The following is a 24471-nucleotide window of genomic DNA, read 5'->3' as shown; positions in this document are numbered from 1 at the left end:
GCTTTTCTGCAGTAAGAATGTGTAGGTTTCCTTCAACAAACAGTGTGTTGGCGACTACGTATTCACCACAAAGCAGCCCTACTCATGACTGTGTGTCTGTGGGGCCAATGAGAAGGAATTCCAGGTCAGCTGTCTGCAAAGCCCAACCAGGGCTACTCGGCAGCAGCACATGCAAAACCCACTGCAGACTGGCCTGAGGCATCCATTTGGAGACAGGTCCTCATACTCCCCCCACCTTGTCCTTTTCTGGTCTCCTTTCAAGAAATTTTTTGAGACAGCCTTGCTGTGAAGCTTTATTTAACTGGGCTTATAGTGGCTTTTGCAGGACCTGTTGCCACCTGGAAAACACGTTGTCCGTTTACAAGGAGGAAGTCGGCTGTGAGTAAGAAATATACCTCAATGTCTTTGCTTCTTGCAACTTCTTCAAAGTTCTCTTGTTGCTCCAAAGTTTTGTCCACTTTGTCATCAGTCATGCAGAAGCAACGCAAATTGGATTCCACAGGGTCATTCATTTTGGCAAATATCACAAACTTTGCCATATAAGGAACGCATATTAATTCTCTATAAAGCTGTGTTGCCAGCCCAACAGTCTCTAGTACTTGATGGCAGTCTGCGAGCCAAAATCTGAGTGGGGAAAAAGCAAACCATTAAATCAACTTTTCATTGTGCTCAAATATTGCTTAAGCTTTTAAAGAGAAACCATGTCCTGCGATCCTTGGCCATTTTGCATGCATACTGTCCTTGCAGACTTTCCAAAGCTGTAATTTTCCTTCTACTTTCAGTGGTGCTTTAACCATCCAAAAATGAGAATACATGGCAATGAAATGTTGATATACTTATTTGACCCTTCTCACACTGATATCTCATAAAACTGTCTATTTAATCCTCATTTGAAGCCAAAGCAGGGAAATTGTATTTCTTGTGACCACACACCATGTATATTGTAATGTGCTGATGCTTCACTGTACATTTGATTTGCTAAAACAATCTCCTTTATAACACATACATACAAGCAAAATCATATCTCCCATATAGGTTGAACCCAAATATCCCCACAGTGAAGTTTCCCAAAGAGGTAGATGTTATACTGTCATTTTCTCATCCTATGATTAAGAGTTTGATGACAATTTCAATACAAGTTATAAATATTTTAATTTGTAGTTTGTATGAGTCTTTACACAATATTTCAGCTCTGATCTATTTGGTTCTTTCAGCAATTCTCTCTCTTTATAAAGCTTTTTATAGGTGCAAAAGTTATGTATTGAATGATAAACTCTCTACCTGGCATACCATGAATTTTCTCCACTAGGATGCATGATTTGTACAGATCCTGTTGAATGCCTCCCATCAGCATGTAAGTTCACTAAGCCCATCACAATTAATTTCAAACCATGATTTTTTGGCAAATTATATTTTTGTGAGAGCAATTTTACGTAATTTTCAACTAAAAAGCCCACAGCCAGAAACTGAATGTCTAACTTTTTAAACAAATACGTTTTTATGAATCCCCCCAATTTTTTATTGAATGAGCATTTTAAACTTTCCTTTCTGTTGCTGTTTGCAGAAAAACAAACCCCTGTGTGGCACTGCAGCCTTTAGAGAAACAGCATGTGTGATTGCCAGGAGACATTACCACAGCAGAAAAGGCCAGGACAAAGCTTCATGTGCAACACTGGATGTGTGGGATGCTGATACATAGTGACAAAGAAGCATCTGGTCCGTTACCACTTCATCAGTCTTGCAAAAGACTTACAGAAAGCCAAAAAACAGCCCCACAACTACGCACTTTGTTAATCAAGGAAAACTACTCCCCAAGTGCATTTGGCAAGCTCTGTTACCATACCTGGCTGAAACATTGGTTGTGAATGAGACACAGTCATTTGAAAACGTCAGCGGAGTGGTGCCTGTGATATCCTCCCACTGCGCAGGTGAAGTACCTCCTAGGTAAATATAAACCATGGAGATTTTCTTTCAAATACCAAGCATATACAGACTACATAAGAATATCTTAAGTTACTTTGCTTCACACATGAAAAGAGAACCTAGACAATAATATTCTCCAACAGCTGAGCTATACATTGTATATTACATCATACGTTACACACCAGAAAATGATGCTGATGTAAGCAAAGTACATACCTACAAGTCAATAGCACCCCCCCCACACACCCCTTGATATCGCCTAGGGCAGAATTATTTCTGCAAACGACTTTTACCGACAAACATATTTAATAGCCAACGCTGAAATTCTTCATACTGACTAAATATAACCAGCATTTAATATCTGTTGGCAAAGTTCTTTTACAATGGCATGAGACCAGATTCAAAGCCCAGGGAATCACTGGGAGCCTTTCAAATGACCTCAGCTGGCTTTGCTCGGGAGAACTGATCTGAACTCTATTGGACCGAGCACGCCAATGTTCCCTTACTGGAAAGCACGAGTTGTACAGTTACGAGAGCGAGCGCAGAGGCATTGCTGTCTCAGAAACCTTTGCAAAGAGCATGATTTTCTCTAACCTGTAATGCTACATAAAAGTCGAAGGCTGGGCGTCGTGTCTCCTTTGTACCCATTGGTTACACCTTCTCCTGACGGAGGTGGCACCGGAATTGTCATGGTTATTGGCTTATGAAATTTTCTTCTTCTTGGCTCCACAGTGACAATGGGACTGAAAGTTGCTTTGTTTCCAAGGATTTTTTTGACAATCTCCTCTGGAACCGGTTGAGCCTGTCAACACAGGGAAAGTATTTAAACTAGAGCTACAAATTGGTTATAGACATGCAGAACTGTTTTCCAAAAGATAATTCAATTTTCCTTTTATTTTCTGCAGAATTTTATCTCTTTTTTTTTTCCCAGGCAGCCTTCTCCAATAGCTCTCAAGGGTGATTATTAGTACAATTCATGCTTAGTACTTTTCTCGACAACCCACTTATGATTTCCTAATAGCTAACTTGTAGAGCAAAACTATAAATCTCAGAAGGTTGCCTGCAGTATTTGCTGAGACTTTTTCAGAGCATGTTTCGTTTTGTTTTTAATTTACAGCAATGGGTGATATTAAATACAATTTCAAAATGCATAAAGAGGCCTATTTTGCACTTGAGAATTGAGGACTAGACACTCTGCCTTGGAGATGCTGAACAATTCTCACATCATTGCCAAACACAAATCCATGCTCCTGAGGAACACCGTGTACTCCAACCTACCTCTGTACTCAGTGCTTCCTATGCTGCTCCACTATTGATTATTAGGAAAGAAATACTTGTTTGGGTCAAATTCATAGAGAATGCATTAATCTACAGAACACCTATAAGCAAATTTCAGACTTTCTACCCCCATTTTGTGCCTTGAAATTTATATGAGAAGAAAGGAAAAATAACCAACATGGGAAGAAATGCTATAGAATTTTTGTTGGTTTTGTCACGTAAGACCTGAACTCAAAAGTGACAGACATCTTAAGGGAAACAGGGTTTTGTATCCATTTGCCTTTTTTTTTTTTTTTTAAGCTTTCAAGTCTATTTCAATCAGGCTGACCTGTGACTTGCTGCATTATTTGAACTGCACAATGTATTGATATGCATAGAATATGTAGCTACATTGCAATCTCAGAAGTCACAACGCTGAATATGGAGACGTCATGCTTCCTTCACACTGGAGAGCTCTGGAAAAGTAGCTGTATAACCATAATAGCAGAGCTTCCATTTTCTCAAGATTAATCATCTTTAGATGTGAAATATCATTAACAGAAATGCTCCAGTGTGAATTCCAAGCACTGGAATCCAAACCAGCATCCCTATTTCATGAACCCATCAGACTTGTCAGGTTATTAAGTAATTTTAAGTGATAATTAACAGAACTCAAAGAAAAAGATACCTCCTACAGAATATTTCTCCACTTTCTGCGCAGTTTGTTTAAGGAGCGTTTAAGCTATTTGCTCTTCCCAGATTGCACCCACTGCTAGAAACACCAATGGTGAATGTCCTAAGCTACAACAGATGCATATGGGAGGTGTTTGACCCAGTAGCAGCTGGCAAACAGCTGCATGCAGTCCTTACCAAACACATTCCTATGGCAAAGGGCAGCCCAGCGACACCAATCACAAGCTGCTACTTGGCTGCAGGAGACTGGCACCGCACGGCAGCTGTGCAGCTCCTAGCTGCTGGCAGCTGCGGCCACCAGGAAGATGGCAGACAGTATCACCGAGGCTGTGGTGGCTCCAGGTCTTTGCTTTTCTCTCCATTCTTCAGATGCTAATCAATACTCAAGGTGATGATAAAAGGGGAGCTGGGCTTTTGCCACAGGGAGGAGGACTGTGCATCACTTGTACCGTGGCACACTGAGAGGCTGTGAGCGTGCCCAGGCAGACACGTGCCAGTTCAGATCTCAGGTGTGTGTGAATACTACCTGCCTTGCAACCCACTAGTAAGGAGCAGCAGGCTCCCTGGCTGCAAGCCTCATGCATTAGGACCAGCAGTGTGCTTGTAGACGCTGCGGATATGAACGCGAGGGCACCTTTACCTGGAGCCCCACGCGGATTCTTTTGGTTAGAGCACCCTCGGGGAAGGATGCCTGGACGCGTGGCACCGTCGTGCTGCTCAGCACCCCGCCCTCTGGGCCAATTTGGTTACTCTCCTGCTTGATTCGCGAAACCACTGCAAAGTACTGAGGGAAATCCTTTGTGACGATCCTGCAGATACGCTTCTTCTCTAGCTCCTCAACGCTGTCCAGCTCTGGTGGGAGAAGACAGTTAAAACATTCAGGCGTTACCTGCCCACGTTCATACCAGACCCATCTGTGAGTGTGAGGTTTTGAATATGCCTTAAAACGCTTGAGAAGTCTTTTTTTTATTTACCACAGGAGAAAAAAAAAATATTCAGTGTTATTAATTATCTAGCTTTGGTTTGCTCTGGGAACTTTCGCATAAACCTTGACAATGAGGGCCAACAGCACCAGACACACAGATCTGCCAGGACCCCTAAGCACTAGGGTGTGACAATCTCTGCAGCAGCAGCTGCTGTAGGGTGGCAGGTTTGTCACACAGCGTGGAAGTCCAAGGAGGCCTGAAGGAGACGGTCAAGCTTCTTTCCTCTCTCAGCTATATCCGGAAGTACACAAGCACGCTGATTTTTCTGTGCACACCTTCAAAAGACATTTGTTTCCAGCCTGTTCCCTCACATAGCTCCGACATGCAGAAACGCACAGGAAATCCCAGTTCATGAACGACCTAACTTCACGCCAGGTGTGCAATCCAGAGTTTGCCCAGCTAAGGCACTTGAGAAAGTTATCTCCCAGACAGGCATCCAGGTAATCCTGACCAGACACTGAGCTCTCTGGCAAACTGTGGATGTGACAGAGCTCGCTCTGCCACCACTACCAATGAAAGCATAGCAAGGATCCCTTCCCACACCAGGCTTTCAGCCATTCGGGTATCTGCCCCAAAATAACTGCACTGTGCTCCTCAGTTCCTAGAGAAACTTAACGTACCCTCAGAGACAACTGGGACAGAAACAGGTCATCAACAATTAGTGCTCTCGGCCACATTCCCAGCTCATAGGGTCACCAGGTCTCAGAAAGATGCATGGAGTACCTACCCATATTAACTAATTAAGCAGATGACATAGACATATGTGCACTGAGGAAAAACCTCTGTGATATGTGACAAATATAACTACTTATGCAACTGTATCTGTGTGTGAATATATATGGACTAGTGAAACCCCTGTGATATAAACACTATTCACAAATGGAGATAATTACACAACTGTCATGCATTTCTCCTGTAATTTTCTGCACTCGGCCTTTTTAGCTATTGTAACTGGGTTTCATTCCAGCACTCCACAACTTTCCACTCTTATTCTCCTCCTTAAAAAGAGCACCACATATCTAAAGAGGAAAGTTTGTTCCTTGAAAGATGACATTTCTATCACATGCTGCAAGAGAAGGCAGGAAGACCAGAAATGGTACCAAGACAAAAGACACTTGTAAAATTCTTTATGTGACTGAGACATTTTCCTCCTCCGAACATGTAAGCTCAAACACAGCTCCAAAAGAATTAGAATATAAATTTGGTAAAATGTCAGTTTTTCCATTTTAAAATGTTCAGCAGGTAATTTGGATTAATTGCACAGTGTTGCTGTGGATCATATGTACCTACCAGAAGAGGATGATTTCTTATCATAATGTCAGCTTGCATTTACTTTGACTCAGAGATTGATATCTGAAGCCCTCTAACAAATTAGATATTCTGCCTGCAGCCTCTGGAAGCAGTGGCTTGTGCAGGAGACAAACTGGATTCTTAAACTCCCAGGCAGGTATGATCTTGACTGGTAAATCCTATGCATTCTCCTGTTTGTTGCTAGAGACTAAACCCTCTGTAAAATGCTCACAGAGAAGAAGGATAATTAAAATTCTCCTGAAGTAGAAAAATAGTGTTTTATATAAGAACATTTCGAAATTCTTTGAGCCTGGCAGGCACTCTCCTTCAGAGGAGGAAGATGATGTGAAGCTTAGAGTGGCAGAACAACAGTCAGACATGGAGAGGCGTTGGACTATATATAGGTAGGTTATGTTTGGATAATACATATGTAAGCTTCTATATGAAGTTGCCCTCTAAGAGAAAAAAAAAGATGATGAGTGATCAAACCACCTCTGTGACTGCCATGAGAATTGCAGCGTTAGCATGACAGAATTAATGAAACAGGGAAAACTAGTCCTGGGAGAGGTCACATTTCTCGAACACACCTCATGCATTTTACAGAAAGAGCGATCATCATTACTATTTCCCTCAGCTGCTGACACTTCATTCCTATGCAATGTGTTTCAATTAAAAACCTCAAAGGATTTTTTGGTTGGTTGGTTGGGTTTTGTGGGGGTGTTTTAACCACAGAGAAGCATGTTATACACCTCATCTTACAGATAGGGATGGCAAAGCAGAGAGACGTAAAGCAGAAAGGTTAGTGGCAGAATTGGGAACAGTGTCCTGATGTCACTGTCTCCCAGATTTGTGCCAACAGCCCAAAGAACACCTATGGCCATTAATTTTTAGTAAGTCAAGAGAAAGGTATTGTCAATACTCTGTGCATATATGTCTTCCCCTGCCACCCAAGTATACGGTACACTTATCTTAAGGTGGCTGGTGGGAGTGATGGAGTAGAGAGGAGATGGAGAGAAGGAAAGGAAGGAGGAAAGGAAGATCACTCCTCCCCACCCTCTAGTCCATGCTGCCACACGAGCATTACGTTACAGTTCCTGGACAGGAGAAGAGAAACCCAGCCATGTCCTCCAAGGTCAGAGAGGGACCTCACATAGGGTGGCTCAGGTCAAGAAAAGCAATCCCACCAGTTTTGTCAGGTGAGAGGCAGCTGTGGGTCAAATTTATCCCACGTCTAATACCTTTCTTTTTTACTTTCAGGTAAAGTAACACAGAGCAAGTGTCTTCTGACTGGAAACAGAATAAAAGAAGTCACAGAACACCTGGCTGTTTCATGAGCTCAGAGGTGTCTTTGTGTGTTCTGCTAGCTGATTTCCCTTACCAGGGCCTTAAAAGAGTTTTGCTAGCACTGAAAAAGCAAATCTCACCTGTACTTAGCAGACTGAACAGCTCTCTGAATTTTGCAACCCTCCTGCAGTACTGGCGAGAGCAGAGCTGACCTTGTCACTGTGCAGCGACTGAAAGGTGGGACGAGCATAGGATACCCGTTTCCCCCATACAGAGATGTGCCCATTAAGAAATTGTTGTATTAAAAGTGGGGCACCCAGGAGGCAGTGCTCACGTGGAGAAAAGCACAGGAGATGGACAGAGGCAGAAAGAGCACATGGGAAGGGGCAAGGAGAAACTGAGGGCAGTGAGACTGTCTTTAAAATGCTGGTAACTACACCCACCCTTGTACATAACTAGACGCTGCCAGTGCCACGAGGAGGTCTCATCCTCAAATAAGGCAATGTCCTTTATGTGCTCTTTTGTCTATTTTTACGCAGTCTTTTATCTTGCCATTCACAACATGAAGTTTAACAGCAGTACGTTTAAAAACTTTTCTTGGAAGTGTGGCAAAATCACTGCAGAGCAATTTATGGCGGTATTTTAAACTTCAAGCATAAACAAGGTCACGTTCTGGTTTGATCTATAGATTCAAAGAAGAAGTTATGTAAAAACTCCTGCTTCCCATCTGAAATTACACTGTGCAGCTGCAAGCATATTGTAGCCACAAATATTTGCATTTCTTGGCTCATTGACTAGTTTGCAAATGCCTGTCAGAAGATTAGCTACACCAGTGTGTGCATTTATGCCTACAATTTGTCTACAGGTACCTGTAAAGGGTGCAGGAATGTAAAAAGCAAACACATATTATATCTAAAAGCAGCCTGGCTGAAAATGTAACCTATTTACCAATTACAAGACAGAGAGCTTCTTCCTAAAAAATAAAATGAAATATATTTTACTTGATTCAAGTTTAAAGAAATATAATATGGTCGAGAGCTGTGAATTGCTACCCTCTGTGTTTGGAACCAAACTCCTTCTCTTCCTAAAAATGCCATGTTCCCCATACTCCTCCTCCCTATATTTGCCTAAGTACAGCACCATAAGCAGAAACCTGATGGTACCAAAGAAAAACTGACTCTTTACATCCCAGTTCATTGCTCTCTCATGATAATAAAAGCAAAGTTCTGCTGTTATTTAATCCTGCATTTAGTGCCCTGAAGTGTTGCCTCCTGCTCTGGATTATTTTGAGTCTGAGATGAGGTTTTCCAGCAGATGGTGCTACCTCCAGTGAAGAAGAGGCGGGTTTGCAGCAGTCCCCAAGGAGGAGCAAAGATGTCCTCGCTCTCATCCCCGCTAGCCAAGTGGAAGGGCAAAACAGGAAAAACAAAACAGAAGCAAACTGCATCTTTAAAAATTCAGTGTATTAAGGAGCTAGAAATAAAAGTCTGATTGCCCTCCTTCACTACACAGATAGGAAAGAACTAGTGAATTACAGCAGGTTTAACACAAAATGGACCAGCTGCTTTTAATAGAAAAACGGGGACTCCTGTAGCGTTATAGCATTTAGAGATGACTGTGCAGGTGAATTTTCTTGCAAAGACACACTGAACTTCTGGAAATAACTGACTACATGGCTGCTTTTTATTCCAAAGACTGCTTCTGCCTGGTTCATACCTGGAATAAAACTTCTTCCAAAGTTATGGCTTCTGACATGCAAGATACTCCTTCAGAGCCAAGTCTAATTGTGGTATTTTGTAACAAACCAGTAAAAGTTCACATTAAAAAAAACAACCCACTCTCAATTCCACAAATTTGTAATTTTATGTCATTGCTTGGAAGACCTTTTACACAGAAAAGGTGTCATTTAACTGGAGCAGAATTTTGTCAGGACCCTTGTACTATTTTAATGTATGGGGGTTTTATTGTTTTGTTTTCCTAACTAGAGAAGGATTAAGCTAAAATAAACTGAATGAATAATCAACAAAATGCTCTGGGTGTGCCTGCAGGATTTTTTCTCCTTTCCCTCTCATAATTCATTGCCTGGATTGGTAAAAGGCATTTCTGTGGCTTGGCTTTTAAGGTGCCAAATATTTTCCCTCTAAGGGAATAGTCCAGTGTCCATCACACTTTCTGTGATTCACTGGTTGTACATATACCCACTAACCTCAAACAGCAGCTCCCCAGAAGGGAAGAATCACCTGAAACCATCAACAAATCAGAAAGTTGTACTCTGACTCCAAATTGTGAAGATTATTATTTTAGGCTCTAAGTACCGAGGGCTTCGTGGCCACCTCTCTCAAAGTGTTTTTATTTATTGAGCTGTCTTCTCTGCAAAATGTGACTTTATCCATATGGCACCTCTGGAGAGCTCTTTCATAAGTGATGCAAGTTGGAGCACTTTAGAACAGTGGTTTTGTGCCCAGATTTCCTATCCCAAAATTGAACTAAGCTCAGTTTGGAAAGCACATGAAGCAAGTAAGCATGCTGCTGATCAGTTCTGACTACCTCACCACTGACAAGGCACTGATACTTCACCCAAGTGCCAAATCATTACTCCCTATCTCATGCTAGTGCACAGAGGAGGAGGGAGTGGTGGTGAGATTTTTCTTTCAGAAAGCCTGCAGCTACTGCCTTCAATCCTGAAGTAATTCTTCCCCAAGCAATACTATCCTGGGCTATGCTCACTCTTTTGCCTGTTCTGCTGCTTCTAGATACCCTTCTGTGATAAGGTTTACTGTATTCTTCCAAACCCACTGACCCAACATTTGCAGTGTTTCTGCTCTACTGCTTGATTGGTTCTATTATATTTATTTCAAAATAAATAGCTACGATAGATCATTGTACAACAAGCAAATCTTTGCCATTGCTCTGTGTTTTCACAAGCTCATGTGCAGTTCAAGTACTTTGAAGTGAAAATACTACAAAAGCCCATTCTGCTGCTCCCATTCCCAGATGACCGGGAAATCAGTACAAACACTAAATCTCAGACATCCAGGGAGCCCCTCACAACAGCACTACTCTCCGTGTTCTCAAAGTATGCCTTTTGCTGGGGCTGCCCTCTTCAAACAAGGAGAGGCCAAGATCAAAGGCAGAGTCTGCTCACAGATACCTCTCATAGCTGCCATCCACAGCCTGATCATTCGCTTCAAATGCTTTTGCTGATAACGAAAGAACTTTCCTGCAGCTTGTACCCCACCACACTGTGATCTTCTGTAGGAGGTTATCCAGAGAAAATCTGGTGGACAAACCCTTACAGAAAACCAAAATCAAAACCACAAGCTCTTTCATTCACACTCAGATGCAAAGGGCTCAAGCAATGGTTTATCAGCACAAGTACTGAAAAATACTTGCTAAGAAAAGAAAGCAGTGGTGCCAAGGGATCACTGCAACTCCAGCCTGCCCTCGCCCATGATGTGTCTGCAGGGACCATCTGTCACAGCAGCTTCTGATGAATTGTGTACAGCTGAGTCCTCTCATCTTAAGGGACTCTCACATGAACAGCAATGTCCAAGCAAAACAAGGGAGCCAGACTTCCCAGATGGGCATCAGGAAGGCAGGTTGTGCATTTGTGGGAGGCAACCTCTAACAATACCATTTCAGAGAAGAACGGTCTATGGGCTGAGGTCTGCATCTGTGGGAAAGTCTAATATAGCTGATATTTATACTTAGTCGTTGGTTTGGAATGACCTTCACCTGGCCCTGCCTGAGCAGCAGAAACACGCTTACCTCCAGCTGGGATGTTATTCTCAACTTCATGCTGTAAAGCAACTGTGCAACTTTGCTTAAACTTGGCAAGACTTCAGACCAAAACTTACCACTCGTTTTAGGATGTCTCCAGGCCACTGCTGAACAATTTCTCTTTACACTCTTTCCATTAGTTTAATATGTAACACACACTGTATTCCCCAGTCAGATGTCCCCTGCACTGTTTTACTTTAGGTTGCTTTAGTCTGCTCGTGTTAGCAAGCCTGCACAAAGGTAAGGCTTGCTAAAACTTTGAGAAAATGTTTACCTTCATCCATGCCATTGAGTATTTCGGTTAAGTCTTCATGCTTGCTGTCATACTGGTGCTCCTTCCACGTTTCACCGTTTTCACTTCGAAGTACGATTAGTTCTCTTTCCTTTCCTCGCATTGATCCAAAATGCGGGATTTCCACTATGACAGGGCTAGAGAAAAAGGAATCGTATTATTTTTAATCCTATATCTCCTCACTGCCCTTAATTTCCTATGGGCATTAAGTCCTTAAGAAAACTACAGTCATTTTAAATAGTTAGCACTGTTATGGTAAAAATGTTTTTAATTGCCAAAGCTGCACAATCCTTTATCATTTAAACTATAAGTAATAGATAACTTGAAAATATTCATATATAGCTCTTTTTTAATGTAAATCCTCTGAAACAGCTGCCTACATGAAAAAATCGTCACAACTTTTGCTAAGGAGAGTTCTCCCTGCTCATTTTTCCCAGGATATAGGTGATCCAACCTGCCTCCAGCACACACAGCACCGCTGACTTTTAATTGGCATTAGCATAGTCAAAATTTGGATTTGGCTCAAGGGATTTAAAGGGGCAAAGTCAGTTCAGAAACAGTCCAGCTATCGAAATGCATGCAACAGCTATTGACTGCAGCAGGAACTGTGCATGCAAGGTTTTAAACTTCAAACTAAGTTCCAAACTTTTCAAAGCGCTCTCTGGCTCTCTGTTGATGTAGCTCCTGTGAAACACAAGGGGTGTTTCTCATTAGCTTCACTTTCTGGTTCTCACGCCCAAAATCAGAGCTGCAACACCAGCACTGTAAACATCACTGGGGAATGTTTACATCCTTTCAGAATGGATTTCTCGGAGTTGAGCAACATCATGACCACATTTATATTAGTTACTGTCAAACACTTTGGAGGGAAGGAAAGGGAATGAGAAGGTGGTTAATAATACACCTGTCACCAGACAATGTACCTTCAACAGAGGACTGCAAGTGCATTGCTGAACAGTTATTGTGAACAACCGACAGAAACCACCATTCACTTCGTGTGCCATTCCTTAACAAAACAGACACTTTTGCCAAACACTTCACAGGCAGGATATGCGTTTTAAAGTATGCTAAGACAAACCGACCGAAATCACACAGTAGGTGAACAACTATGGATTATGCAGCTTTAAGACACTTAAATAGACAGTATCATTATTTTCCTACAGAGGTTGTAAAGGATTTCACTGCTTCGTAATAACTCAGTTAAAAGTAGCATCACATGATGGGAGAAGTATGCAGCACTTCTATGGTACTGTACACCTGCAAAGTGTTGGGTGCATTAACCAATCAATTACTTGAGCATGGAAATCACAACAGCCATCATGAGGAAAAACATAAACTAGTTGGAAGCCCAGTTTTCACATTAAATACCAAGGGACAAGAGTTAGATAGTACTTTTTGCCATGAAAATAGAAAAAGACAGTTTAATTAATGCATATTTTAGATGCTTTTAGGAACACCCAGGCTATTACTCTAATCTCACGTCCTTTTACAAGAAATAGGAATGTAGCTGCTGTCTCCCATTGTGCCCAGCAAGTAAATACAAAAAATTCAAAGACATTGCTTAAGATATTTACTCTCCAGTTCAAAAAAGAGTACAAACTGAAAACAAACGCTACGGTACAATCTTTGCAGGCTAATAGTTCAGATACTGTCTCTGTAAATATTTAGAAACCACACAATTTTGTGCATGACATTTAACAAGAATACTCAGTGAGAAGGTATTGAACAGGTTTGGAACACCAAACACTCACCAATATTTTGAAAACCTAATGCAATAAATTTCACAATATGGTTTGAAAACAACAGTCAAAAATGTATGGAAACATTCTTACATTTTTAGACTATACGCTGCAGTTCCTTTGGGTAGCATACTTGGCTTTATAATGACATTTTTTCTAAATGATCTTTCATAAATAATAGACTTTATGCGATCACATTTTACAAATGCTCTTCCCAAAACAGACTCACTCAAGGCCTGTAAATACCTTCTCTACCACAGGGTTGAACTTAAAGGACTGTCACTGTGTATTAAAATGTATTTGATGCAGTTGAAACACTTCAAATTTAAAAAATTACAAAAGCACATAAGTTATGAAAGCAGAATGCTGGCAGTGAATTTTACATGCCTATAAGCACAAGATAGTAGCAGAGCTATATTAAATCAAGCCACTATGATTTTCTTTCAGTGACATAAATCAACTGAAAGCTTTAGAAAACTTAAAAAGAAAATAAAATGGGAATAACAAAAATTGAAAATAAAGGAAAAACTGTAGACATTCTGTATCTTTTCCGTACATATCCTACCCAATAAATTTTGTTCCTTGTGGACCAAGCTGCAGGATTCGGCTAACCATGCTCTCGCCCTCATTTAGAGGGGGAGGAGTGTTAGGAAGATGCAGTTTACTGAATAACATCCATGCAGCAGGAAGAGAAACGAGAAGGGGAAATTAGGAACAAGCTGTCATTCCCGACAGAACCAGCAGTTTACACCAGGGTGCCACTCATGGTAACGAACAAAATTTATAATTAGGAAAAAAAGCGCCACATCATAGTGGATTGTTTCCCCTATTTTAAGCTTAAAAAATAAGTCAGTTTCTAGCCTTTGTACTACTTGATGCTCTACAGTGAGTGCTCCACCATTGCTCTCAGTGGCTTTGCTCCACGGGACGAAGACTTGCAGCTCCCAGCAACTCTGGCAGGAGCCGTGCACATGACATGGCATAGGGAACAGAGCTCAATGTTTGGGTCCTTGTGGGTGACTTTAGGGCACTTTTTTGTGACAGTGATGTTTCTCCAATACTCTACAAGCAAGAGGGTCAGAACCTGTTCTGGCTTATAGGCGTGTGACTCTTCCTGACTTCAAAGGCAGGTTGCATGGGTAGATGGGGGCAGGACCTGGCCTTTTCATGGCTTTCCTTACCTTTGGCTCCACCCTGCAGCCATCGTAGAGGCAAAGCTCCCCTTAAAATACCAGGGTACTTTCTGGAAGGAATGGCAGGTTGGTATTTTTTAATATTTCAAGTTAAGTAGCCTATCTTACATGCTCAAATGAGGTAGAGTCAATGTTTAACTACTTAGATCCACAGGATAAAAGAAATGAAAGATGCAACATGAGTGTAAACAATGAAATTCATAGAACAACTCACCCTAAAAATTGTGCCCCTGCTGGCCCCATTTCTACAAGTCTACTCGCTAATCCTTCTCCTTCAACCATCGGTGGTGGGCTGGCCAGTTTATGCCTCTTTACCAAGCGGCAGGTGATGCGGGTTGGTGCTGTACACTTGCGTGGTGGGATAATTATTCTCATTCCGTGATGGCGACTACCCCTCATCGAACCCCCACGTGCATCAACCATAAAACTAACCAGGAAACTGTAGGAAAAAGGAAACACGTCAATGAAAATGGTCACAAAACAAGCAGAAGATCAGCAAAAAGTCAACCACCATAGTCTTTAAAACGTTATTAGAAAAGTCCTCCCAATCCCAGCTAAACTAAAAAGAACATGAAGATTCTTTTAAAACTTATACTTACTTGTTAACTATTGGTTATCAAAACCAGGAATTGCTAAAGGTCTAGCAACATCACGGTGAAATGAACACGTGCTACTGAGTAATTTGGATTAAGAGTACACAAACAGTATATTAGTAGTGGTTTATTAGAATTTAAAAACATCCCTCTGTTACTGTTAACCTCTACTGTCCGTAAACAAGAGTAATTAGCCTCACATGCAGAAAGGAATCAGACAGTGTAGAAAAAGGTGAATCAAAAATGCTTATTCTTTTGGGGATCTCAGTCTTCAAAACCTCCTCACAGTCTCATTTGCAAACACTGGCAGGCAGAGCGAGTGCTGACACCATGGGTGACAGTCAGTCCAGGCTACTAAGGGCTTCCACTGATTGGGAATGAGTGAGAATACCACGTACATAACTTTCTTTAGGCTGCTGGCACTCTGGAGGAAATCATGCCATTACTCCTCTGTTAAGATGACATTCATTAGCAAAAAGCAACATTAAAGCAAAAACACATTTGCCAGTGTCATTTCAATGCATAATTTTCCGTTTAATAATAGAAGGGTAAGCAGTTATATTTGTAAGTGGCAAGTGGTAGATTTTAAAATAAAATTATTTTTATAAGCAAAGGAATAATGAATATTAACAAGAATAACCATTAATAGCCATAGTTTATTTCATCTATGAAATGCTGAGAAGCTGCATACGTGAAGTGTTACTGTCTCTAACAGAACAGCGACAGGAAGGTGGAATCTCCTCCCAGAACCAAAACCAGACTTCAGCTTGTTTCAAAACTCTGCAGCAAAAATCCTTCCAATTTACAGGGATCAAAACATACAGCTTCCTGAAGGGCTAAACAGGTATGGGGGGTCTGCTCTGGTGCTCCAAAATACCTTCCCTTTTCCTCTGTCCCATAAGCTGCTGAGAGAGAATAGCTTCAGGTAGAAGATGCAATAACAGGCCAGTATCAAGAGGGACATGAGTTACCAACTCAGTCTTGACGCCAATATACTTTTGGTTTGCTCCTTCTATATGATATGCAGACGCTGACATAGCTGGCACATCTGCCGTATGGTCGCACTATCTGCAAGGCTGTTGCCAAAACTTCCGCACCTTAAGAACTAAACCTTCACGTGATTAACAGGGTAATCTATTCAATTTCCTGGTTCCCTACTGTAAAATGAACTAAGGGTAAGAGCCATTAATCTGGGGGGGTCAAGAAGATTCTTTAAAAAAGCCCCCAATGCTCTGAAGTATGAATGGGAATTTGTGTAAGACTGCTACATTTGCTTTTGAGACCAGCAGGATATCAAAAGTAACAGCTGACGGGCATCGGCCAGGCCTGCAAATAAGCTGCATTCGGAAGTCTGGCCGACGAGGGTGGGAAAAATCTGCACAAAAGCAGGAGCGTAATCAAAACTTGGTATTTTAGTTGTCTGCAGGAGACAGGTGGGTAGGGATACAAGCTGTAAATACATGAAGCAGGACAGAAAGGTTGTCCAACTGAATTCCAGATAAAGAAATTGCTACATTGCCTTTCTTCAAGCCAAACTAAAATCCATCAGTAAAGATGGGGAGGTGAAACAGCCCTCTGAAATGACCCTAACCCCAATTTATTATTTCTTGTGCCCCAGACTCTTTACAATACTGAAACATGGAATAAAATTCACGATGTTTCACAGTAGTTTTCATACAAATAAATTGTATTCACATTTCTCTCCTAGATAAACACACTATATACTATTGAACAAATCCAAATGTTGCTGCTAGGGTATCCCAGTTCCTCATAAGAGGAATTGTTTCAGGGGGACAGGATCTTTTCTGAATAGCTAACCAAGCGCTTTCTACAAATATTAGATCTATGTGAAAAAAAAATGTGTTCGATCTTTAAGTTATAGAGTATATAAGTTATGTTAATATTTATAGATCACAAGATCTCAGATGTCTGTAAACTCTGTTGACTGGAACACCTTTCTGTTTGCTAACAGAAGGCTGTACCAAGCAGAGACAACAGCTCTAGAGAGCCTGGACCTTTGGTTCCCTCTCTGCTCTGCTCACTGAGCACTATTAGCCTGTCAGCATGTTTACGTTGCTTTTTCTCCCTGCAACTGCTCTATATGGTGGATGTTGAAGGCTGATGGTAGGAGGCAGATGCCACTGAGCATGTGGAAAGATAGGCCTACGGGTGGTCTTCAGAGCCTTGCCAGCTCATGACTAGCTGTGAAGAGAGTTCAAGACAATCCATTAAAATTTACTATGAAGCAAAGTAAAAAATAAAGCAGGGACCCATAGCCCTTGGTCACTGAAGGAAGAATACTGAAAGGAACCTGTTACAATTGGTGCTTTGGCGGCCTTTAAAAAGTGCAGGGGTTTTGTCTGCAGAGAAGAGGGGGCCACTTCAGACTACATGGAAGCGCGCAGGGCGGAGGGGTGGCTGGCTGGAGCATCCCTTCAGGGCTGATGCTGCAGCAGCTCCGGGGAGGCACATCTGGTCGGGGAGGCACATCTGGTCGGTGCACCGGGGAGCAACAGAGGGGCCTCCCGGGGAGCTTGGCAAGGCTGGGCTTGGCCTGACGGCTCGGTACAAAGCAGCAATGTTTTGGAGAGCTGCCTATCGCGTACGTGATTACTGGCATGTTAAGCCAGCTCAGAATTAATAAAAAAAGGAGTTTCTCATCTAATGCAAAAATGCCAAAGCTTGCACTCAGATAAGATGTTGTCTCTGTATCCAAACTATTTAAATGACGCAAGCATGTCAGAGTGGATTGTCAAAAATCTCTAGGCACCTAAATCAACTGACTTAAATTAATAATGAAAAAAAAATTAAAAAAATAGTGGAAGTTAAGACTAAGTACCTATAAAAACCAGGCCCCAAGTTCTCAGGTAGATTTAGGCTGTAGATTTCAAGGTCAGTCCAGCCTTGGGAACCTGGGGCTTAGCACTGCTAAGGCACACTGCTCACAGCAAGGGTAGATTAACCCTTGACATGAGTCTGTGTCCCACCGCAGGAACTAGCCCACTACAGCCAGCTTTGGTGTCTACCACCACACTGCAGCCTTCAGTGAAGACAAAACCTTTAGCAGATCAGCCTTTATGGATATTGCTCCCATATAAAGGTAATCATTGTCAACAGCATATTAATTATTTCCTTCTTTAGTTTTCAAATTAGTGATTTAATTTTTAAAACAATAAAAATAATTCCAAACAATATTTCATGCACTTTCTATCAAAAAGATTAGTAGCTGATGCTTACCTAAATTAATGCTGCACTAATAATGGAAACTACAATATGATCTCTAAAACACAACGCTAAATGCTAATGAGCATTTCTACTTGAATACACAGAAGGGATGAGGATGTGGGCGGATGCACTACAAACATCTACACACACTCTGTGGGAAAAAAGTTAAAAAAAAATAAAAAAAATAAAATGAGGATTCACAGAAAGCACAGAGTTATCACCTTGAATCATACTGAGGGAGTGGAGAGGAATAGCTGCAAAATAATTTAGAAAGCAAATGGGAAAAATTAATGTAAGATAATTAGAGGCAAGCAACAGAAAATATCAATTATAAGCGCAAAGGAAAAGTAACAATCAGAAAAATAACAAAAGCAACACATTTGAAGGCCAACTTTAGAAATAATTTGGCTCTTGCTTCGCATATCATGACCTATGTCATATAAAATATGCTACACATGGAAAAAAAATCTGAAAGGAATTGTTCATTTAATTAGTCAGCACAAGTCCATAATTTCTCTGAGAAATGCAGAAGCACATGGAGAAGAGAAAAGCATCTGTGATTTACTTAGGTCACCAGAGAATTTATTGTAACACAACCTCTTTAATTCCCAAAACACGCTCCACTGTGCCATGGAAAATCAGTTCTTGCACTTTTCTATGGCGATTTATTTTCCAAAGTATAATGTATAAAGATATGCACAGCAGGATGCTTGAAAGAAGTATCAGTCCATGCCATTCATTATACTGCTTTCAAAAATGAGTTCTCCTGCCTATACAGGATGTTGGAGTAAACGATAATTAATCTGATGTGTTCCACCTTGCAAGACCGGATCCAGTATTTCTGAGTTTCTCAATAAGGAAGGTAGCATGACACATTAACTTCTTTTTTTTTGCCTAAGAAAACCAAGGAGTTAAAAAAGGCAACATGAAGAGAGCACACCCACATTTTAGTTTGGGGAAGTTGCACGAGTAAGCTCACATCTGAAAGCTGAAGGTCATTTTGGCAAAGGGTCTCTACCCTTCCAGAGGCCTCAAGATTCATGACACATTTCAATGTACTGCTTACAGTGGATCCTGTTCAAAATATATGCTGGCAAAACAACTTATCTGAACTCAAAAAGAAAAACATGAAACATTATCTTGGCTTTAAAAAAGGAAAAACCAGAAGAGTCGAAACTACTGCCAACAATTCCTTCTTTCTTCCCCTTTCACTGATACACCGCTGGATCTCCACATCCTGCTCCCCAAATTCCCCTTCTGCCTCAGTTAAGAAATGAGAACAAACTTGGACGCTCTCTTCTGACAGTGGGTAACTGGACAGCAGAGCAATCCGAGGGAGCGGACTGCAGAGTTGCTCCCCCAGCACGGCACATCGCAGAGCCCAGGGGAGGAAGAGGAATGCAGAGAGTGGTGGGGTCAGGCCCTGGCCGCAGGGTGACCCGGCCCACGGGGGCTGCTGACAGCAGGCGACCCCAGCCAGCATACCTCTGCCTGTGGCCACAGAAAGAACTGGGGACAAAGCCGGGGATGAAGGACCGCAAACAAGCAGAAGAGGAGCTGCTTTTCAGAAAAAGACTGACGGAAGAGAAGTGAAAAGTCATGATCCACTGCATATCAGATGTGCTGAGGTACTGGAAGATGTGAAGGGAACATCTGCTGATTGCCCCTAGATGAAGATAATGGGGAAAACCAAACAGCATCATATTATAATACAGGGCCGCAATCGAAAAGAAAATAAACAAGTGAGGGTTTTTTCCTAACAAAGGAACTGAGTCATCAGAACATCATTTCTGATGGACTTTATCTGTCAAGTGAGAAATGTGACAGGTCAGAAAAGCTATACATGCTTGGAGAATATTTTGGTGCCCAGATCCTCTCCCTCCCCTGCAGCCCCACAGTTTGCTCCACTGCTGCAGGTCTGCAGCCTTTCCCCTCTGGGCAGCAAAGGCCACATCTGCATTAGCGAGGACTGACGCACAAAGGGAGCAGATCTGAACTAGCTGATGTGAAAGATCCCATGTCCACAGAATATATGTTCTGGAGGGTCGGTATCATTGGTGAGCGTGATGAAGAGCTAAGGGCTGACAAGTATTGTCCCAGAGGACTGGCAGGATGCAAAGATCAGACCTATTTTGTACCAGGATAAAAGGGAGCCAGAAAATTTTAGACCAATCAGTCTAACCCCAATTACCAGAAATATACAGGAATAATTTATCCAACAATTATCCAATCTACAAGGGCCTAAAGGATAATCAAGAGATTACAACTTACCTACCACTAGTCCTCAAAATAAAAAAGAGCCAAAATGTAAGTGGCAAGAGTAACTCATGTCAAATGAATTTCACTTCCTTCCTTGACATGGTAACTTACCCAGTGGATGTGTGGAAGTACTGTCTTGGTATTTCAGTAAGCAGTCGAGGTACAGTATAGGCAAGGTAAGTACACAATCATCTGAGAAGTTACCTCAAAAGAGATACCATCAGTGCTTTACTGTTAAACTGAAAGGAAACTTCAAGTGGAGATTTCACTGTGCTGTCCTGGGCCAGGTACTAAGCTAATGTCTTCATTAGCTTCTGAAAAGTCTTTGGAAAATAGGATCAGAATTAACAGCTATCTTGCTAAAATGGAAAAAGGGTCTGGAACCAACAAACTGAAATACCCTAAAGGCAAATGCAAACAGAGGGAAGAAGCCAAACACATAAGCACAAAACATGGAAAAAATAACCAGACCACAGATTTTCAGAAAAGAACCGAGAAATTCTAGCAAACATCCCTCAACAGAAACTGCAGTTACTAAAATGATAATTCTCATTGTGGGATTGCTTAAGATTAAGTATGTCGTGTCAGACCAAAGAGGTAGCGATCCTGGCTTAGAAAGAAGCTATCATGAACATGGGGAGAGCCAGGGGACAGCAGCAAGACTGCACTGAAATGTGGAAAGCACCACCTAGGAGGATCTGGGACATTTTAGTCTATAAAAGAGAGGACTACATGTCTTCCAACATATAAAACATTGTTAAGAGACCAGTAAGATATTCTTATGGGTACGACAAGAAATAGGCTTAATCTGCAGCAAAGAAATTTTAAGTTGAATATCGGTGGAGGAAATATCGTAACAAAGGATAATGAACTCCTGAAGCTGGGGGACTATAGAATCTCTTACGTTTAGTGACTATGAAGAAATTAAATATATTTCAGGAATGGCTTAACTGCATTTTACCCTGCTATAATGCAAATGGGTGGACTACTAGCTCTCTGTGGTCCTTTGCTGACATACCTTTCCGTGATAACCAACAGAATTCAGCTTTTCATATTGCAATTCTTGAAATTTCAACTCTAGCATTGACCATATGCAGTGTTTTATCAGCTCAGGACCTAAAAAAATCCACCGTTGTATAGATCTGTTCAGCAGAAGCAGGTGTTTATATGTAATGTGGGATTGTAGCTTTAGATCTATAGGACTTACTGCTATTTTGGAATTGAAATCTTTTGGTATGTGCTGCACTCGTTTTCATTATAAGAATGTAACTAGTCACAAAATGGGGAAGTAAATTAAAAAGGATGTGAAATTTTATGTCCTGATCTTGAATATTAAACGACAAATATTTATACTAGACAATCTCATATGCAATAATTCCTTTCAGTTACACATTTATTTGTTGATTTTTACAATACGCATTCAAACATTACTACTATTGCATTTAAATCAAGTCTACTGTCAAGAAGCACCACAACTACAGTGATGACTCATAAATAAATGAATAGTACCACTAAAATCAAACTACAGATACTGAAGAATAGGCAGGAGTTTGGAGGTATAAATAAAAGAAGAGGTTAAATTAAAACCCCCCATTTTTTCCTCTAGGAAAGAACAGAAAGCATAACATTATGTCTCCGATTTCATATTCCAAATAATTTAATACAATTCAAACAAAATCACCTTATGACACTTAAAAGCAAAGCATATGCAACAGAAAAGCAAAACAGGACTATTAAAAAGAAGCCTGTGGGATTACAATGTTTTTGCATTCAGAAAATTAAGAGCAGAAGCAAGTTTTTGTTTTGATATGCAAGAATTTAGACTGACTCCTGCTATTAAGCACCCTCCTTGAAGTCAGCGTGAATGTTGCCACTGGCTCCAACTGGAGCAGGAATAGGCATGTTATCAGCCATTACAGCAGGCTGTATTCTTCAGCTAACAACACACTTCCACATTTAAAGAAAAAGGAAATCTGTTAAGTGACCTACCCCGAATGGATGGGACTTGAAACAAGGTTAACATTGTCCAACGTGTCTGCAGCCCAGCTATAGTGTCTGAGGGAATCGGAATCAAACTCCCTTTGAAACGTCAGGTGCTTAAAAACATAATAAAAAAAGATGAGTTGAAATTTAAAATGAACATGAAAAACAGTTGTCTTAAATGCAAGCTTGTTAATATAATTCTATTAAATTTAGATCTGGCCCCTTTGCACATAAAGTGCTGATATCCCAGGTGTTAAATTACTGGAAATCCCGTAACAGAAGCATGGAATCCACAGACAAATTAATCTTATGTACCTTCAGACATTCTTTCTGCCTGCTTTTCCCACTTCCTTCAGTTACAACTATGTCTCTCTCAATCTTTACTTACATGTGCAATGTTAAAAATATTGAAAAAATTATTACCATTTGTACAGCAATCATACACCATACAGACAGGCAGTATAATATTCCCCCACAGAAAACGCCATTGGATAGATCCTTATTCGAGCAGAACCTGTGAATAACTTCACTGAGAGTTTAATTGAAGCTGTGAATGCATGACCAAGCTCCCGGTGGGAGGAGAGTTTAGTTTATCTTTGTACACGTACAACCAACATGAACACTGTTTTCTGGAGTGCCACTGCCCCTACTCATCTCTATAAAAATAGCTTTAACCCTGTGAAGCGCTGGCACGCTGGTGCTATAATTAACTGCCCCATCTGACAGACACTGAGGCATAATTTGTTTTTTGCTGCCGCCCATGGACATGCGCATGCACACTCGTGCACCCTGTGCCCGGCAAAAAGGTCTCACACTATAAATCCTCCTCTTATCTGTGTAGCAAAGCCATTCTAGTAAAATATTCTTTTTTTCTTTGGTTCTTTTTCCTAGGAAATTAAACAAATGAATTCTTCAAATAATGTATGCCCCTATTTCCAGGGTGATATGAAAGTTTCTAAACAATTTAAGAAGCACCACGAGAAGTTACATCAATAAAACTAAGTCAAGAAGCTGTCACGCAATACACACAGACTATCTTCACCCAAGACGGTGTTAAAGATGTCAGCGTTTCCTGTAAGTAGGTTTTCTGCTTACAGGCAAATACATCGAGAGAGTGCAGTCTGTTAAGACTAAAACCTCATGGGCTGTTTTCAAATCAAATTCTGTGGGTTCAAGTCAAAACTGAGCCAAGCACACACTTCTAGCCAGGGAAGTTTTGTTATTTCTATTTTTTTTTTTTTTTTAATGTACTGGCACACACAGGTAGTGCAAATGAATTATTTTGAATGGAAATACCAGCATTAGTAGTAAATCTGGCAAAGACAGTCATAAACACACAAAAATATTTCTGTTGAGAAGCTTCCGCAAGATAAGCAAGCAGATAGTGCTGTTGTTGGCCAGAACCTGCAACCCTCCCATCACTCTGGGGTTTCCAAAAAACTTCTCACTTTAGACATTTATTTCAAACGAGCATCCCAGGTCTCCTTCCAAAAACCACTGACGTTATAATTTACTGCCAATCAATAGAAATATCTGCAGGGTACAACTTTGCTCTGTCACCCGTCCAACACTGTGGCACATGGCTCGATGCCTCCTCCTTTTGCTACCTTAACTCTTTTAATAGAATCTTTTATTAAACTTTTTGCTGCAAGATGCTTACTTGAGGCCTGATGGTTCAAGCACAGACAACAACAATAATGGGCAAACTTGCGTATGTTAAACACCAAAACAGACCATCAGATATAAAAGATAAAATGAATGCCATTAAAACAATGGCAATGAAGCAATGGCAGTGGATTTAATTAGCACCATTTTGAAAAATGTATCATAATTTAGTTTAATGAAGATAGTTTTCTAACTCCTTCCAAGAGAACACTAGGGATTCTCCTACTTTTCCTGAAGATCCCGCAGTTTAGGCAGGAAAGCCATCCCTGTGGATTTCTGCTATTTCAAGTGATCTAACTTTGTAAGAGC

General features: G+C 41.1%; 1 protein-coding gene across 25 annotated transcripts in view; it reads right to left on the bottom strand.

Moving 5' to 3' along the window:
* ANK3 (ankyrin 3) overlaps window positions 1-24471 on the bottom strand; it is a 381574-nt gene that overhangs the window by 42787 nt on the left and 314316 nt on the right. For 19 of the 25 annotated variants that reach the window (XM_069796003.1, XM_069796006.1, XM_069796005.1 and 16 more), the window contains 7 exons: window positions 22504-22610; window positions 14652-14876; window positions 11488-11642; window positions 4514-4725; window positions 2518-2725; window positions 1844-1940; window positions 396-624 (listed from right to left, as the gene is read on the bottom strand). In XM_069796003.1, coding sequence (XP_069652104.1) covers window positions 396-624; window positions 1844-1940; window positions 2518-2725; window positions 4514-4725; window positions 11488-11642; window positions 14652-14876; window positions 22504-22610 — 1233 coding nt within the window. Of the gene's footprint in view, window positions 1-395; window positions 625-1843; window positions 1941-2517; window positions 2726-4513; window positions 4726-11487; window positions 11643-14651; window positions 14877-18476; window positions 18510-22503; window positions 22611-24471 lie in introns of all 25 variants that reach the window. The other 6 variants (XM_069796013.1, XM_069796016.1, XM_069796014.1 and 3 more) reach the window with 1 other exon arrangement.

This window comes from Haliaeetus albicilla, chromosome 11 (genome assembly GCF_947461875.1).
Source record: "Haliaeetus albicilla chromosome 11, bHalAlb1.1, whole genome shotgun sequence".
NCBI lineage: Eukaryota > Metazoa > Chordata > Aves > Accipitriformes > Accipitridae > Haliaeetus > Haliaeetus albicilla.
Note: the sequence above shows the minus strand (reverse complement) of the source record. Positions and strands in the feature narration are given on the sequence as shown.